At 39.6% G+C, this 18,265-nt stretch overlaps 1 protein-coding gene across 2 annotated transcripts; it reads right to left on the bottom strand.

The window, feature by feature from the left end:
* Positions 1–1,964: 1,964 nt before the first annotated feature.
* Positions 1,965–11,781, bottom strand: bola1 (bolA family member 1). Of its 2 annotated transcripts, none has more exons than XM_061983442.1 (2): positions 11,716–11,781; positions 1,965–2,548 (listed from the first exon to the last, which is right to left on the bottom strand). In XM_061983442.1, the coding sequence occupies exon 2, from the start codon at positions 2,495–2,497 to the stop codon at positions 2,066–2,068; it is 432 nt and encodes a 143-aa protein (XP_061839426.1). In that variant the 5' UTR covers positions 2,498–2,548; positions 11,716–11,781; the 3' UTR covers positions 1,965–2,065. The 2 variants fall into 2 exon arrangements, with proteins under 2 accessions (XP_061839426.1, XP_061839427.1); XM_061983443.1 differs by having other exon boundaries at positions 1,965–2,565; positions 11,716–11,766.
* Positions 11,782–18,265: the final 6,484 nt, after the last annotated feature.

The raw sequence follows: 18,265 nt of genomic DNA, 5'->3' as shown, positions 1-18,265 counted from the left end.
AGGGTTGGATATTATAAATACACAGTACTGCATTAACCCACTGGCCACCACCAGGGGGCGTTTATGAGGCCGAGCAATGTGGTTAGCAGCTTACCACTTTGGAATATATGGTGATAGAATTGTTTCCCCCGAAACCACCATAACAAAGCTGTGAAACTAGTACAGTATACAGACTACTAGATTCAACGTTTTCCAGGCCGATGACTATAAACTGACGAACAGACGAAATGGGGACCCCTCGATCTGTAAAAAAACTGTTTTTAAAATTAAACTGGTCCTAAAGGTACTATACTATTGTGCAATAATAAGATATTCCAATAATACAGTATAGCGCCTCTAATGACATCACTGGCTAAAAAACGAATCGCTAGAAGGCATAATTGCTAGCTATCTTCAATGTTAACGTGAATATAACATACCTGCCAACTTTTGAAATCAGAAAAACCTAGTAGCCAGGGTCCAGGGGCCGCAGGCCCCGGTAGGTCCAGGACAAGGTCCTGGTGGGGGGTTCAGGCTTCGCCCCCCCGACGCAAAATGATTATTAGCATTCAGACAGGTTAAAATGTTGCTAAAACCATCACTTTTCTATCAGTCACAGTGACTTTTCAAAACAAAAATATTACAGCAAAAATCATATGGGTTGATTGACATGTTTATTCTGTAAGCTAACTTCAATAGTTTGAAATTATTTTGACAGTTAATGCCAGTTATCCTGTCAACCTTTCACAAGACTTCAATTTGTTAATTGAAAGTATAAACAGTATAAACACTTTTTACAGTAAACAAATGGTAAAACAGTACTAAACAATTCCATTAAAAAAAAAATTGGTGTCATTATTAACTTTCTGTCCAAGCTTGTATAATCTACTGCCTTGTTCAATTGTATAAAATAATCTGTGCCTAAAATTCACATTTCTATCACAATTATCATACTGTAAACATGGTAAGCTAACTTCATTAAAATTAATAGTCCTGTCAATAGCATGGAATTACAATTCAAATGTAGTTTTTTTGTAAGCCTTTCAAAAGAATTCAAAATATGAAAAATTCATGAAAATTAATTTAAGCCATCAGACACTTGAAAAGTGGCACATCACATCTCTAATGTAATCATTTTAACTTTTCAACAGAAATAGCACTGCAAAAATATTAAGGACATACTTCTGTATTTTGGTAGTTATGCTGTCAACATTTAACAAGATTTCTTCAACTTGGACTTGAAAGCATAAATAGTATAAACACTTTTAACAGTATAACAGTACTAAACAATTCCAATAGATAACATTGGTGTCATTACCTTTTTGTGGCTAAAATCCGAAAAACGTTGAAAGTTTTCCACTTGTATCGCTAGCAACGGCATTAGACTTGTGTTCTTTTGTCCCAACGTGGTCTTTTACATCGCTAATTCCTCCGTGTCCGATCGAAAAATCTTGTCTGCACAAGGTGCAATTCGCGTAGTTTTCACCCTTTTTGGAACGGATAATTATTCCCGGATAGGCTTTTGAATATTCTTCACGGAATGACTGCAGTTTTCTTTTCGGTTTAAGACTCGTTTGCGATTTTTCTCCGGCTGATTCCATGATCGTTCGCTCGTTTGGAAACAATGGCAACAGGTGCCTCGTGCTTGGCAGCGGTGCTATAAATAGCCTCGCGCATTTAAAAAAAAAAAATTTTTTTAATTAATGAAAAACCGTATTTTTTATTACTGCAACCGTAACACGGAATAGGTTGATGAAAACCGTACTAATTACGGGAAAACCGGAGTAGTTGGCAGGTATGATATAATAATATAACTATTTAGTCGTGTTTTTGTATTAAAGCTGCAAGGTTCAGCGAGAAGGCCATTCCACTACTTTTTATAAATGAACGTGTATTTGAAGGCGTTAATTTATTTGGTGGGACAATTGAGGTATGAATATTGTTTTTAACTATGTAGAGTATAAACAGACAAATACTACTACCTGTGTGTTTATACTTTTATTAAGATGTCAAAATAATAATAATAAAAAAAAAAAAAGAAGAAGCAAATGCGATGAGTAGAAAGTCCGAAAGCAAGAAGGAGACATCAACGTCCAGCCTTCAGTTTGTCCTCCATAGTGGGGTCTCCTCGGGAGCCCCCCAAGCACGGAGGGCTCTTGGCCAAGGCCGGGTCGATGCCCCATTGCTCGGGCGTCTTCGCCTGGATGGCCAAGGCGTGAACACACCCGCTCAGCTCCGCCTTCAACGCCTCGTTGACCAGGCGGTGGCGCTGGAGCAGAGACGCGCCCTCAAACAGCGAGCTGACCACCAAGACGCGGAAGTGAGATTCGGAGCCGGGGGGCACGGCGTGCATGTGGCTTTCGTTGTTCACCTCCAAGTGGGTGGGTTTGAAGGCGGCAGACAGTTTGGCCCTAATGGCACCCTCCACGGGACGCTGCGGGTCCATGCGGGACAGGGGACGGGGAAAGGACAGACTGGAGGAGACGGGACGAGAGCAGCGGAGGATGGCGTGAAACATCGGAGGAAGTAAGACCAGATATTGACGACGTGCTCCAGATGAGGGAGGTTCCTGTTTGTAAATATATCCTATAAGTTTTAAACACATTTGTACATTTCTTTTAAGGACAATTCTTGGATTTTAAGTATCAGGTATAACTGCCATATTTAAAATTCTATGAAATGTGAATTTCACCATAAAAAGTGTATTTTACTACATTACAAAAATAAATACATTTTACGAAAAAAATTGTGGTCAAAGTTGTAATACTGTATTACAGAGTAGAAGCAATCCTAACTTTACAGGGTAAAAGTCCTGCTTTTGTGGCATTAAAACATGAAAGAAAAGTAATACCCCAATGTTAAGTCATAATGATAAGATATAAAATCAAAAGGGTGAATTAAAAAGTCATAATTATGGGATAAAAAGGCAATTATTTGATAAAATAGATGAAATTATGAGATAAAAAGTCATTATTATGATATAAAAAAAGTTGTAATTATGAGGTATAAATTCAAAATGATGAAATATAAAGTCGAAATTGTGGGATAAAAAGTCATAATTATAAGATAGAAAGTCCTGCTTTTGTGGCATTAAAACATGTGAGAAAAGTAATACCCCAATGTTAAGTCATAATGATAAGATATAAAATCAAAATAAGTTAGAAAGTCATAATTATAGGATACAAAGTCAATTATTCGATAGAAAGATGATACGAGTTAAAAAGTCATCATTATGATAAAAACAAGTTGTAATTATGAGATATAGTTCAAAATTATGAGATATAAAGTCGAAATTATGATATAAAGTCATAATTGCGAGATAAAAAGTCATAATTATGAGATAGAAAGTCCTGCTTTTGTGGCATTAAAGCATGAAAGAAAAGTAATACCCCAATATTAAGTCATAATGATAAGATATAAAATCAAAATTATGAGTTAGAAAGTCATAATTATAGAATAAAAAGTCAATTATCGATAGAAAGATGATAATATCACATAAAAAGTCATCATTATGATATACAAAGTTGTAATCATGAGATATAATTCCAAATTATGAGACATAAAGTTGAAATTATGATATCAAGTCATAATTGTGGGATAAAAAGTCACAATTATGAGATAGAAAGTCCTGCTTTTGTGGCATTAAAGCATGAAAGAAAAGTAAAACCCCAACGTTAAGTCATAATAATAAGATATAAAATCAAATTTATGAGTTAGAAAGTCATAATTATAGGATAAAAAGTCAATTATTTGATAGAAAGATGATATTATCAGATAAAAAGTCATCATTATGATAAAAAAAAGTTGTAATTATGAGATATAATTCACAATTATGAGATATAAAGTCGAAATTATTATATAAAGTCATAATTGCGAGATAAAAAGTCCTAATTATGAGATAGAAAGTCCTGCTTTTGTGGCATTAAAGCATGAAATAAAAGTAATACCCCAATATTAAGTCATAATGATAAGATATAAAATCAAAATTATGAGTTAGAAAGTCATAATTATAGAATAAAAAGTCAATTATCGATAGAAAGATGATAATATCACATAAAAAGTCATTATGATATACAAAGTTGTAATCATGAGATATAATTCCAAATTATGAGACATAAAGTTGAAATTATGATATCAAGTCATAATTGTGGGATAAAAAGTCACAATTATGAGATATAAAGTCCTGCTTTTGTGGCATTAAAGCATGAAAGAAAAGTAAAACCCCAAAGTTAAGTCATAATAATAAGATATAAAATCAAATTTATGAGTTAGAAAGTCATAATTATAGGATAAAAAGTAAATTATTCGATATAAATATGATATTATGAGATAAAAAGTCATCATTATGATAAAAAAAAAGTTGTAATTATGAGATATAATTCAAAATTATGAGATATAAAGTCGAAATTATTATATAAAGTCATAATTGTGGGATAAAAAGTCACAATTATGAGATAGAAAGTCCTGCTTTTGTGGCATTAAAGCATGAAAGAAAAGTAAAACCCCAAAGTTAAGTCATAATAATAAGATATAAAATCAAATTTATGAGTTAGAAAGTCATAATTATAGGATAAAAAGTCAATTATCGATAGAAAGATGATATCAGATAAAAAGTCATCATTATGATATAAAAAGTTGTAATTATGAGATATAATTCCAAATTATGAGACATAAAGTTGAAATTATGATATAAAGTCACAATTGTGGGATAAAAAGTCACAATTATGAGATAGAAAGTCCTGCTTTTGTGGCATTAAAGCATGAAAGAGAAGTAAAACCCCAAAGTTAAGTCATAATAATAAGATATAAAATCTAATTTATGAGTTAGAAAGTCATAATTTTTGGATAAAAAGTAAATTATTCGATAGAAAGATGAAATTATGAGATATAATTCAAAATTATGCGATATAAAGTCGAAATTATGATATAAAGTCATAATAGTGGGATAAAAAATCATAATTAGGAGTTAGAAAGTCAAAATGATGATATAGAAAGTCATAATTATGGCATAAGTCATAATTTTAAGATAAAAAGTCGAAATGATCAGTTAAAAAGTCATAACTATGGGATAAAAAGTTAATTATCAGAAAAAAAGTTGAAATTATCATATAAAAAGTCATAATTTTGATGTAAAAAGTCATAAATATGAGATATAGAGTTGAAATTATGAGATATAAAGTGAAAATTGTGGGATAAAAAGTCATAATTATGGGATAATAAGTCATATTTATAGGATAAAAAGTCATTACTGTGAGATAAAAAGTAATACATTTGATCGATAACATTAAAGCCATTGAATAACCTCGAACATTTACAAATTTGACACTTAACTTATTTAGAATCTAGCACATGCGCAGTTTGTATCTCATCACTTCGACTTTCTCTCTCATAAATAAGACTCTTTTTTTTTTTATATCATAATTGATACTTTTTATCTCACAATTCTTTCTTTCTTTAGTTGATTTCAAACATGAACACACTTACAGCATAATACTAGGGCTGCAACAACTAATCGATTAAATTGATTAAAACCGATTATAAAAATAGTTGGCGATTAATTTAGTCATCGATTCGTTGGATCTATGCTATGCGCAGAGGCAATTTATTTATTTTTAATAATTATTATTATTTATTTTTTTTATAAACCTTTATTTATAAACTGCAACATGTACAAACAGCTGAGAAACAATAATCAAAATAAGTATGATGCCAGTATGCTGTTTTTTTTCTCCAATAAAATACTGGAAAGGATAGAAATTTAGTTTGTCTCTTTTATCCGATTATTAATCGATTAATCGAAGTAATAATCGACAGATTAATCGATTATCAAATTAATCGTTAGTTGCAGCCCTACATAATACATCACACAATTTCATATCATTCACTTTACATCATGTCCGAAAAGGAGCAGGAAGAAGCAAAGCTTATTTAAGCCTACCCTTTTCCCACTTCAGAGCGTTTACAAATATATACATCATTTACTGACCTTTTTATAATAGAATGACATATGTGAATTAGTATATACAACAGTTTTGTAATATGTAATTAATTAATTCAGTCATTATTAACATACTGAGATGAAGAATATCTTATTTTTAATAAGGTTGAAAGTAATTCTCATAATTCTACTTCTTTGTACTTTGTAAGCACTATTCATTTGAACAACCTCTTAAACTGGATCATATCAGTGCAATGTTTAACTTCATTACTTAATCCATTCCATCATTTAATTCCACATACTGATATGCTAGAGGTTCTAAGTGTTGTACGTGCATACAAATGTTTTAAATTAGATTTTCCTCTAAGGCAGTGGTTCTTAACCTGGGTTCGATCGAACCCTAGGGGTTCGGTGACTCGGCCTCAGGGGTTTGGCAGAGCCTCCGCCGCAGCGGTCAAGACACACCAGACTCACGAATTGATTAACGTGGACCCCGACTTAATTAAACAAGTTGAAAAACTTTTTCGGATGTTAACATTTAGTGGTCAATTGTACGGAATATGTACTGTATTGTGCAATCTACTAATACAAGTTACATTCAATCAATCAATCGTGTAAATAAAAACTTCTCCCTATCGGCGTATCTGTACTGTAAAGTTAACATTTGAATGACAATAAAAAGGAAGTCTGAGTCTAAGTATAATGGATACCCCCCAAACAATGTTCCCTCTAATTTTCCATCTGATTTGCAAGTGTGTAATTTGTTGTGAGTTCATGCACTGTGTTGGTTTTGTTCTTTGAACAAGGTGATGTTCATGCACGGTTCATTTTGTGCACTAGTAAAAAAAAAAAAAAACATATAACATTGTCTTGAATTTGAACAAAACAAAATAAAACGTTTTATTTTTCACTAAAGAAAGGTTCGGTGAATGTGCAAATGAAACTGGTGGGGTTCGGTACCTCCAACAAGGTTAAGAACCACTGCTCTAAGGTTATATTTCTCCTCTTTAGTTGAGAAGAATTGTACATTCTCTGGTAGCAGGTAATAGTTTGCTTTGTACATCATTTTAGCTGTTTGCAATTTTATCAAATCATCGAACTTTAATATTTTTGACTCAATACCGTATTTTCCGCACTATTAGCCGCACCTAAAAACCACAAATTTACTCAAAAGCTGACAGTGCGGCTTATAACCCGGTGCGCTTTATATATGGATTAATATTAAGATTCATTTTCATAAAGTTTCGGTCTCGCAACTACGGTAAACAGCCGCCATCTTTTTTCCCCGTAGAAGAGGAAGTGCTTCTTCTTCTACGCAAGCAACCGCCAAGGTAAGCACCCGCCCCCATAGAACAGGAAGCGCTTCTTCTTCTACTGTAAGCAACCACCCGCCCGCGTAGAAGAAGAAGAAGCGCGCGGATATTACGTTTCATTTCCTTTGTGTGTTTACGTCTGTAAAGACCACAAAATGGCTCCTACTAAGCGACAGGTTTCCGGTTCATGAAAAGACGCAATCTCTCCATCCGCACACGGACTACTATTTCACAGCAACTGCCTAAAGACTTTCAAGAAAAGCTGGCTACTTTCCGTGCATATTGTAAAAACAAGATAGCTGAAAAAAAGATCCGGCCAGAGAACATTATCAACATGGACGAGGTTCCACTGACTTTTGATATTCCTGTGAACCGCACTGTGGATACAACGGGAGCACGTACGGTGAATATTCGCACCACAGGGAATGAGAAGTCATCCTTCACTGTGGTTCTAGCTTGCCATGCTAATGGCCAGAAACTTCCACCCATGGTGATATTCAAAAGGAAGACCTTGCCAAAAGAGACCTTTCCAGCCGGCGTCATCATAAAAGCTAACTCGAAGGGATGGATGGATGAAGAAAAGATGAGCGAGTGGTTAAGGTAAGTTTACGCGAAGAGGCCGGGTGGCTTTTTTCACGCAGCTCCGTCCATGTTGATATACGACTCCATGCGCGCCCACATCACGCTGGTTTTTAATATATTATTAAAGTTTGACTGACCTATCTGACTGTTTTTTTGACATTCCTTTAGCGCAGTTAGATGCGGCTTATAACACGGGGCGGCTTATAGGTGGACAAAGTTTTGAAATATGCCGTTCATTGAAGGCGCGGCTTATAACCCAGGGCGGCTTATGGTGCCGAAAATACGGTAAATAAAGGGTTTGTATGTTATCTATATCCAACATCATGTATTAGTCTAATTGATCTTTTTCGTAACACGGTTAACGAATGTCGTGCACATTTGTAGTTATTTCCCCTAATTTCGACTTTCTTAACTCATAATTATGAGTTTTATCTCATAATTATGACTTACCATTGGGGTATATATTTTTTTCCAGTGGTGGAAACAGGCTTCCGTCATAAAGTCATAATATTACAGCCATTAATATACATGTGTAATTTAATGGTCATGTAATAACTCTGCCGCATTTTGTTTCGTGTAGCAATGTTGACACTCACTTGGTAAAATCTCAACATCATTATCGTATTATTTTAAATATTTACTAGTGATGGGTCCGGCAACATCGATGCATCGGCGCATGCGTCGAGCTCATAGAGCAAAACCCTGTGTCGGTGCGCGTACCGCTTTTAGAAAGTCACGTGACCGACCATGAGCTGATTCGGTCACGTGACCGATACGCGAACTGTGTCGAACTGACGCCCGCGCGCCAAACTGTGTTTATAAGGAAGCGCATCCTCAGGCAAAAAGAAAGATTTCCGCCGTGTGGGAATATTTTGATCATATATCGGAAAAAAAGGTATTTGTGTTCATTTCCTTGTCGTTTCAGCCTGTTCTCTCAAAGTTTCCACTTGATCTATTAGAATTCAAAATCTCTTCAAAATGATTCTTAGTTTACTATTCATATTTTCTGCAGGTTAAATGTCGCATTTGTATGACAGAATTGTCGTACATTAACAAATCCACCTCCTCAATGCTGTCAGCCGGAGAAATAATAACTAAGAAGAGAAATCGTCTAAAATTTAATACGTTGGAAAAACTGTTTTTTTTAAATAAAAATGTGTAAAAAAACCCAACAAAAAACATTCCCAGTCCACAAGCGTTCTCTTAGATTTCCATGTTATGATACATGTTCACATTATTTATTAACTGTATCTAAAAAAGATACAAATATACTTTTATTGAAATGAAGATATGAAATAATCCTAAATGAAATACAATGACTTGGTTTATATTATTGTATATACTAGGTCAGTGGTTCTTAACCTGGGTTCGATTGAACCCTAGGGGTTCGGTGAGTCGGCCTCAGGGACCGCAGAGGTCAAGACACACCCGACTAATCGTGTAAATAAAAACTTCTCCCTATCGATTATTATGGATACCCCCAAACAATGTTCCCTCTAATTTTCCAAATAATTGAGCAAACGTAAAAACTCCTTGAGCATTCAGTGGAGCACATGTGAGCGACGTCAGACGTGCACATGCACTGTGGCCACACCTGTCCCAAACCTGACTAAATAACAAGTTCAATGTTTTATTATTATAATCAAATGACAGCAGTAATTTCCATGAGATTATTTTCTAATATAAGTGTTTTGGCCCACTTACAATGACAATAACAAAAAAAATTGTTTTTCATGAGCTGTGCACTAGTATTGTATGTCTGGGTGGGGGTCCTGCTTTGGAAATAATTTGTACCCCTTTCAGATATCGCATTTAGTTCCCACTAAAACATTCACATGTTGCACAATGAGATGTAAACATGGGATCATGTGTACATTCCTGTAACGTTTGTAAAAGATATCTCTATTAGTATTTCTTTAATATAATAACATAATTTCATGATTATTATTTATAAATTAAGATTAAATTAAGAAAAAAACATTTTATTTTTCACTAGAGAAGGGTTCGGTGAATGCGCATATGCAGAGGTGGGTAGAGTAGCCAGAAATTGTACTCAAGTAAGAGTACTGTTACTTTAGAGATTTATTACTCAAGTAAAAGTAAGGAGTAGTCACCCAAATATTTACTTGAGTAAAAGTAAAAAGTATGTTGTGAAAAAACTACTCAAGTACTGAGTAACTGATGAGTAACATACACACACATATCATATATATATATATATATATATATATATATATATATATATATATATATACACATATATATATATATACACACATTTATATGTATGTATACACACATATATATATACAGTATATAATTTATATTTATTTATTTTGCCGTTTTTGTTTACATGTTAAAGGTGTTTTAATGAATATACATGCATGTTTAACACATATAGATTCCTTTCTTTCATGAAGACAAGAATATAAGTTGGTGTATTACCTGATTCTGATGACTTGCATTGACTGTAATCAGACAGTAGTGCTGATAGCGTCCATGTTTTCAAATGGAGGAGAAAAAAAGTTCCTCCTTTCTGTCTAATACCACATGAAAGTGGTTGGTTTTTGGCATCTTATTTGTCCAGCTTCCATATACGTTTTTATACACTTTACAAGAAATACATTGGCGGCAAACTCCGTAGCTTGCTAGCTTGTTTGCGCTGGCTTTCGGAGACTCTTGTTTTGAAAGCGCAGGCGCGATGGAGCGGCACTTTTATTGTGAAGACAGGAACTGTGCAGTCAGTCTTTAGGCTTTTGACGGGATGTACGGTTGAAATAAAAAAGGGTCTTTTTTCCTTCACACTTTTGATTGATTGATTGAAACTTTTATTAGTAGATTGCACAGTACAGTATATATTCCGTACAATTGACCACTAAATGGTAACACCCCAATAAGTTTTTCAACTTGTTTAAGTCAGGTCATGTGACCGCCTGGCTCTGTTTGATTGGTCCAACGTCACCAGTGACTGCATCTGATTGGTGGAACGGAGTGAACGTCACCAGTGACTGTGTTTGTTGAAACGCAGGCACTATGACAGACCAAAACAAACAAAGCGTGCATTAACAGATCGATTAAAATTAGTAGCGAGTAGCGAGCTGAATGTAGATAAAAGTAGCGGAGTAAAAGTAGCGTTTCTTCTCTATAAATATACTCATGTAAAAGTAAAAGTATGTTGCATTAAAACTACTCTTAGAAGTACAATTTATCCCAAAAGTTACTCAAGTAGATGTAACGGAGTAAATGTAGCGCGTTACTACCCACCTCTGCGCATATGAAACTGGTGGGGTTCGGTACCTCCAACAAGGTTAAGAACCACTGTACTAGGTCATAAAATCAGTGTCAGTTGAGTCGGTCCATAGGTTGCCTGTAGGGATTTTTAATGTCCAGCAGATGTCAGTATTTAGTGACACAGTATCAATACAGTTTTGCAATGTGTCGAAACGCTTCATGACGCCTCATCAACCCATCACTAATATTTACCATTGTTCCCTTGGCCATATTACTTTCACTAATGATACAACTATGTTCTTTGCAGTGTGCCCATACTATTATTCCAATGCAATGCAATCTTCTTTTATTGGTCGTCAACGCCAATGACAAAGTAGCTACATTTGAGCCATTGCATCAATATCGTCTTGCAAACCTTGTAACAGACGTAAAGTAAATGAGTAGCGGCGTTAAAGGGAACTGAGAGAAAAGAGAAAAACAAACCCGGCTAACATTCACTTGTTAGCTTGTTGTGCTAGCTAAACATGCGTTTGTTCGGCGAGCAGTAAACTTTGACCACTTTTGTTCGACGTTGAAGGAAGATGTTTTATCATGGCCCTAAAACGTGACGAAAGTGTCGCAATAACATTAACAGTCGAATTAAAGATTAAAATGAAGCACTTGGTGTCTCACCTTGTTGTTAGCAAAGTCAGGCGCCGTCGTTTTTGTGACGTCACTTACGCGCCGGAAGTGTTGCTGAAATCGGTATGTTTTTTTTTGTTTTGTTTTTTAAGACTTTTTTTATATATTTTTTTATTGAACAACAAACATAGATCTATAATTCACACAAAAGTCAAGGCACTATCAACATCAAGGAAAGAAAACAAAAGCAAATACATCCATCCATCCATCCATCTTCTTCCGCTTATCCGAGGTCGGGTCGCGGGGGCAGCAGCCTAAGCAGGGAAGCCCAGACTTCCCTCTCCCCAGCCACTTCGTCCAGCTCCTCCCGGGGGATCCCGAGGCGTTCCCAGGCCAGCCGGGAGACATAGTCTTCCCAGCGTGTCCTGGGTCTTCCCCGTGGCCTCCTACCGGTCGGACGTGCCCGAAACACCTCCCTAGGGAGGCGTTCGGGTGGCATCCTGACCAGATGCCCGAACCACCTCATCTGGCTCCTCTCGATGTGGAGGAGCAGCGGTTTTACTTTGAGTTCCCCCCGAATGACAGAGCTTCTCACCCTATCTCTAAGGGAGAGCCCCGCCACCCGGCGGAGGAAACTCATTTCGGCCGCTTGTACCCGTGATCTTGTCCTTTCGGTCATGACCCAAAGCTCATGACCATAGGTGAGGATGGGAACGTAGATCGACCGGTAAATCGAGAGCTTTGCCTTCCGGCTCAGCTCCTTCTTCACCACAACGGATCGATACAGCGTCCGCATTACTGAAGACGCCGCACCGATCCGCCTGTCGATCTCACGATCCACTCTTCCCTCACTCGTGAACAAGACTCCGAGGTACTTGAACTCCTCCACTTGGGGCAAGATCTCTTCCCCAACCCGGAGATGGCACTCCACCCTTTTCCAGGAGAGGGGGGGGGGGGGGGGGGATGGGGAAGACAAAAAGGGCTGCCTAAATCACTTTAAATGTTTTTAACAAATATATCAATTTAAGGGTTTTTGTACTCTTAATCATCCTCCAAGATTTGATCATTGTAAACCATTAAGCCAATTAGAAAATATAGGTCATACTTTCATAAATGCGGGGCGGCATGGCATAGTGGGTAGAGCAACCGTGCCAGAAACCTGAGGGTTGCAGGTTCGCTCCCCGCCTCTTACCATCCAAAAATCGCTGCCGTTGTGTCCTTGGGCGGGACACTTCACCCTTTGCCCCCGGTGCCACTCACACCGGCGAATTAAATGATGAATGATAGGTGGTGGTCGGAGGGGCCGTTGGCGCAAATTGCAGCCACGCTTCCGTCAGTCTACCCCAGGGCAGCTGTGGCTATGAAAGTAGCTTACCACCACCAGGTGTGAATGATTGATGGGTTCTACATGTAAAGCGACTTTGGGTACTTAGAAAAGCGCTATATAAATCCGAGGTATTATTATTATTATTATTATTATTATAAATCGACATTTATGTAGACGTTTTTTTTGCCTGGAGCATAATAATGTTGACAAACATTTCTATGTTACAGTCGTCTACAAGAATACCAAATGTGATCTCTTCTATAGAGAATGGGGACATATCTACACCATTATTTCTCAGCCAATAGGCGAGGGCGGACCTACGTCACTTCCGCCTGCCAATCCCAGAAGAAACCGGTCGCCATATTGAATTCGTTGAAAACAAACCAGCTCACAGCGAACACAGCATTGACAGAAAAGGCATTTAACGAGGTTTCACGGCATTTTAAACTGTTCTAAATGGCGTATGATTATGTAAATAGTCTTTCCAGTGAGGCTAGGTTAAGATACGAGTTAAAATGTTCTGTAGTTGGATTAAACGACTGCCCTTACCGCCTTCCAGCAGATGCGTGGACTGATAATCCTACACAATGGCCGGACATGGAATTTGGAAATCTTTATGTCTACCTCACAAGCGCACCAGGTCGGTTGTTAGCTTCGGTTGTTATATAACGGATAAATCACATAAAAATTGTTAAATCACCCAAGGTATGTTGATAAATGATAATAAGGATGACACGGTGGCTACCAGTATCTGTATATTTATTATATCTGTAGAGAGCTCATTCATATTCAGTTCAGTATTATGATTTATTATTTGCTGAATTACTGGAAATAGCCTTTATACCGTATGTTATTGTTGTGCAACAACAACAACTTCAGCTGTCGAACGTTATTCAGTAAAAATTCAACGGGTTCAACATTAGCATGGACGGCATAGCCAAGTTGTGGTTAAGAAGGTGGATTTTTGTTCCTTATATTTACCAGAAACGAAGTGATCCGAACACACGACCCGGGATTTTGGGGGACTCCAGTGAGAACCGTCCTCGTTTTCCCGGTGTAAAGCTGCGAGCCATTTGTCTCGTCTCTGTGGGCTTTTAGCACGCTTTGGCAGAACAAAATACGACCTTTGTTTTCCCTGTTTCCAGTTGTGGTTTGCACAACCAAAAACACAGTTTTTTGACATTTTGGAGGCAGAATGACGGGTTTAATCAGCGCAGGTCGACAGGTTAAAGAGTAATGGCGACGGTTTGTTTTCAACGCCAGTCAGGTTGCTATGGCTCGAAGAACCCGTATGTAGCTCAGTTGCCCGGATGTCGGCCCTGCCCTATTTCTGATCTCCTCCCAAAACACATGTACAGTCTCACATTCCACAAACAGATGGTTGACATCCTCTACAGCTCCACAGATATAACAGCCATCAACCTCCATGTTAAATTTAAGTTTCAAAAAAATCCTTTGAAGGGTATATTCCATTTATAATTTTAAATTGTATTTATTTAATTTTGGGAAGAATTGGGTATGTAGCATATCTTGTCCTTATTTTCCTTAGCTCAACTTTTGTAAACTCCATCCATCCATCCATTTTCTACCGCTTGTCCCGTTCGGGGTCGCAGGGGGTGCTGGAGCCTATCTCAGCTACATGCGCGAAGACTACGTCACTTCCTGGACCTGCATTTTTTAAAATTTTTATAACGGAGCCTTGCAATGTCATGTTCTGCGATATTTGAATGTTTAAAGAATGTTTTGTATAAAAAAAAAAAATTAGCTTACCGTATTTTTCGGACTGTAAGGCGCACTTAAAATCCTTTCATTTTCTCCAAAATCGACAGTGCGCCTTATAACCCGGAGCGCCAAATGTACGGCATAATTCTGGTTGTGCTTACCGACCTCGAAGCAATTTTATTTGGTACATGGTGTAATGATAAGTGTGACCAGTAGATGGCAGTCACACATAAGAGATACGTGTAAACTGCAAGATGACGCCAGTAAACTACACCAAAACTTTAAATGTTCCATTGAGAATATGGAACATTACACATGGCGCTCAAAAATCTGTCAAAATATTTTTAGTAGGACTTCGGTAAGCTACGAAGCCGCACCGCTTGATGGAATGTCGGCGCATTAAACATACTAGTGTTATTATGGTGTGTGGATAAGGACCGCAAAATGGCACCTGGCGTTTTGTTTCGCAATATTACGCAAAAGCAACTTTTCTTACCTTCTGGTACCTTCTGATCTGTATTTGGGATCTGCATAAGTTCTGAAAATGCGCGCGCGTCCGCCATTGTAGTCCGTGTCGACGACGTAGTCGATAAGCTTCTTCTTTTTCTCTATCTTCTTGTTATGGGACATTCATCCTCCACTGTTGCCATTTCTAATATAAAGTAGTGTAAAGTTCTTACTATCTGTCAGTAAACTCGCCATGAAAGCGCTAAAAACAGTAGTGAGTTAACATAATTCACTCACGGAACTTTAGTTATTAGAGGGTTCCGGTAGGACGGTTTTGTTGCATTATTGATCCACGGATGAGGAGATGCTGCTCCGTAATTGATAGAAGTAAAGTGTGAATGTCATTAAAACAGTTAGCTCCATATTTTGACACTTCTTCCACTCCCGTCCTTGCACGCTACACCGCTACAGCAAAGATGATGGGGAGAAGACCCTGTTGAAGATGAGCCACGTAAATAAGACCGTCCACAAAACGGCGCATCCTGAAGAGACGCTCAAAAAGTGACTTTTTTTCCCCCAAGATGGCACCGCTGTAGTGGCTGCTGGTGGCAGGAGCCCTGTGCTCTTGTGTCATCCTTTTGTGTTCCTGGTAGAGATGCGCGGTTTGCGGGCACAACCGCGGAGTCCGCGGATTATCCGCGGATCGGGCGGATGAAATAAAAAAAAATTAGATTTTATCCGCGGGTCGGGTCGGGTCGGGTGGTTCAAATTATTTTAAAAAATTAGATTTTAAATAGATTCAGGCGGGTGGCAGTTAAACCAATTCGGAAATATATATACATAGTTAAATGTTGTTACCCACATACGAAAAACGAGCAGGCACCTGCAGCATATGCCACAACAGAAGAAAAAAAAAAGAAGAGATGGACACTTTTACGGAACGGAGAAGGGACGCCTCGCCGGGGTCCGGGACCGAGGCCCCTTCCCCCGAGAGGGCCCCACCGGGAGCCGTAGCTGAGGCGATCCGCGAGAAGGGCCCGACGCACGTCCAGGGTCACCACCGCGCCCACCGCACCGACACCCCGCCTCGTCCGCCTTCGCCGCGGCCGGCGTCACGCGCAGCAGGTAAGCAGCTTACCTGCCCGCCACCCCCGTGGCCGGGGGCTCGTAACAGGGGTCACTCCGCGCGCTCCGCCCGCGCAGCTTACCTGCCCGCCACCCCTGTTGCCGGGGGCGCGTAACAGGGGTCACTCCGCGCGCAGTGCGCTTACGAAAGGGGTGGGGCTCACCCTGGTTGATATAGACAGCAGCTAGGACGGTGGCCATGGAAGTTGGAACCCGCTAAGGAGTGTGTAACAACCCACCTGCCGAATCAACTAGCCCTGAAAATGGATGGCGCTGGAGCGTCGGGCCCATATACCCGGCCGTCGCCGGCAGCGAGACGCGCTTGGAGGTGCGCTCAGCGCGGCTCCCATATGATTGCGCACTGGTGTGCGTCTGGGTCGTGACAGCGTGGCACGCGAATGTCTGTGCTGCATTGGATCAGTCTCCTTTCTTTAACAGGCAAAAGCTTTATAACCTCACTAATGCCTTGCATCGTCTATATTAGATATATAACAACGGGCGGGTGCGGGCGGATGGCGGGCAGATGCGGTTCTGATCAAATGTTAGATCGGGTGGATTGCGGATGGTTGACGACTTTCTGATGCGGTTGCGGATGAAATAATTGCCTATCCGCGCATCTCTAGTTCCTCACTCTTGTTTTTTGCCTTTTGGTACTTTGTGACTGTGAGACAAGGGGTGGCAGTTTCGTGACTTCTGCGGTGCTTTTTTGTGAACTTCTGGATCTGCCTCCCGGGAGCCTTTTGGCCATGGAGACCAGCTTCTGGGTCTCTGCCACGCCAGAGTCCATTTGGAGAGACTGGAGGAGGGAGATGCGGACGAAGAGACAGGGCTGCGGAGTTAGCGCCGAGCGCCGGGACGGACAAGCTTCACAGTGTCTTGGCTGAATGAGCAGGTATCCGACACCTCGGTCTCCTTGGACGCATCCATCCCCCCCTCACCCTGATTGACTCTCCCACCCCCGTCTCCATTGTGGACTCCATCCGTTTCTTGGGCACCACCATCACCCAGGACCTCAAGTGGGAGCCGACTATCAGCTCCCTCATCAAGAAGGCCCAGTCGGGGATGTACTTCCTGCGGCAGCTGAAGAAACTAAAGGTGCCAACCGAGATGGTGGTGCAGTTCTACTCAGCCATCATTGAGTCCATCCTCACCTCCACCATCACCGTGTGTTTCCCCGGCGCCACAGTCCGGGACAAGCATCGACTGCAGTGCATCGTACGTGCTGCTGAGAAGGTGATTGGCTGCAAACTCCCACCCCTCCAGAACCTGTTCTCCTCCAGGACCAGGAGGGCTTTACCCAACGGGGCCTTAGAGTCTATACTTGGACACAGATATCAGCCTGGACAGTGTTGTTAACGAAGTCAGCTTGTGACGTCACTGACGCGCCAGAAGTGTTCTTTTCGAATCGCTGTTTTTTGTTTATTTTGTTTTTCTAATATGTACTGTAAACAAATGTTGAGGGAGGTGTGGCCAGCGCGCCTGCAGGAGCAAAGGTCACCGCCTCTGTCTATGGTGCTGAGGACAAGCACCATCGGATGGGGACGGGGCATGTGCTGACGGCGAGACACAGCTGGACGTTGGGAGTAATACAAGTACTTGGAGGGTTGCTGGTTACTGGGGTTCAATCCCCACCTTCTACCATCCTAGTCACGTCCGTTGTGTCCTTGGGCAAGACACTTCACCCTTGCTCCTGATGGCTGCTGGTTAGCGCCTTGCATGGCAGCTCCCGCCATCAGTGTGTGAATGTGTGTGTGAATGGGTGAATGTGGAAATACTGTCAAAGCGCTTTGAGTACCTTGAAGGTAGAAAAGCGCTATACAAGTATAACCCATTTATCATTATTTATTACTTTCACCGGGAGAGAATCTACTGGCCGTTGGGAGTAATAGAAGTACATTCATTGGGAGAGAAAGTACTTGCATTACTCCCAACGTCCAGCTGTGTCTCGCCGTCAGCACATGCCCCGCCCCCATCCGATGG

This window comes from Nerophis lumbriciformis, linkage group LG21 (genome assembly GCF_033978685.3).
Source record: "Nerophis lumbriciformis linkage group LG21, RoL_Nlum_v2.1, whole genome shotgun sequence".
Taxonomy (NCBI): Eukaryota; Metazoa; Chordata; class Actinopteri; order Syngnathiformes; family Syngnathidae; genus Nerophis; species Nerophis lumbriciformis.
The sequence above is the reverse complement of the archived record's forward strand: the minus strand, read 5'-3'. Positions and strand labels throughout refer to the sequence as shown.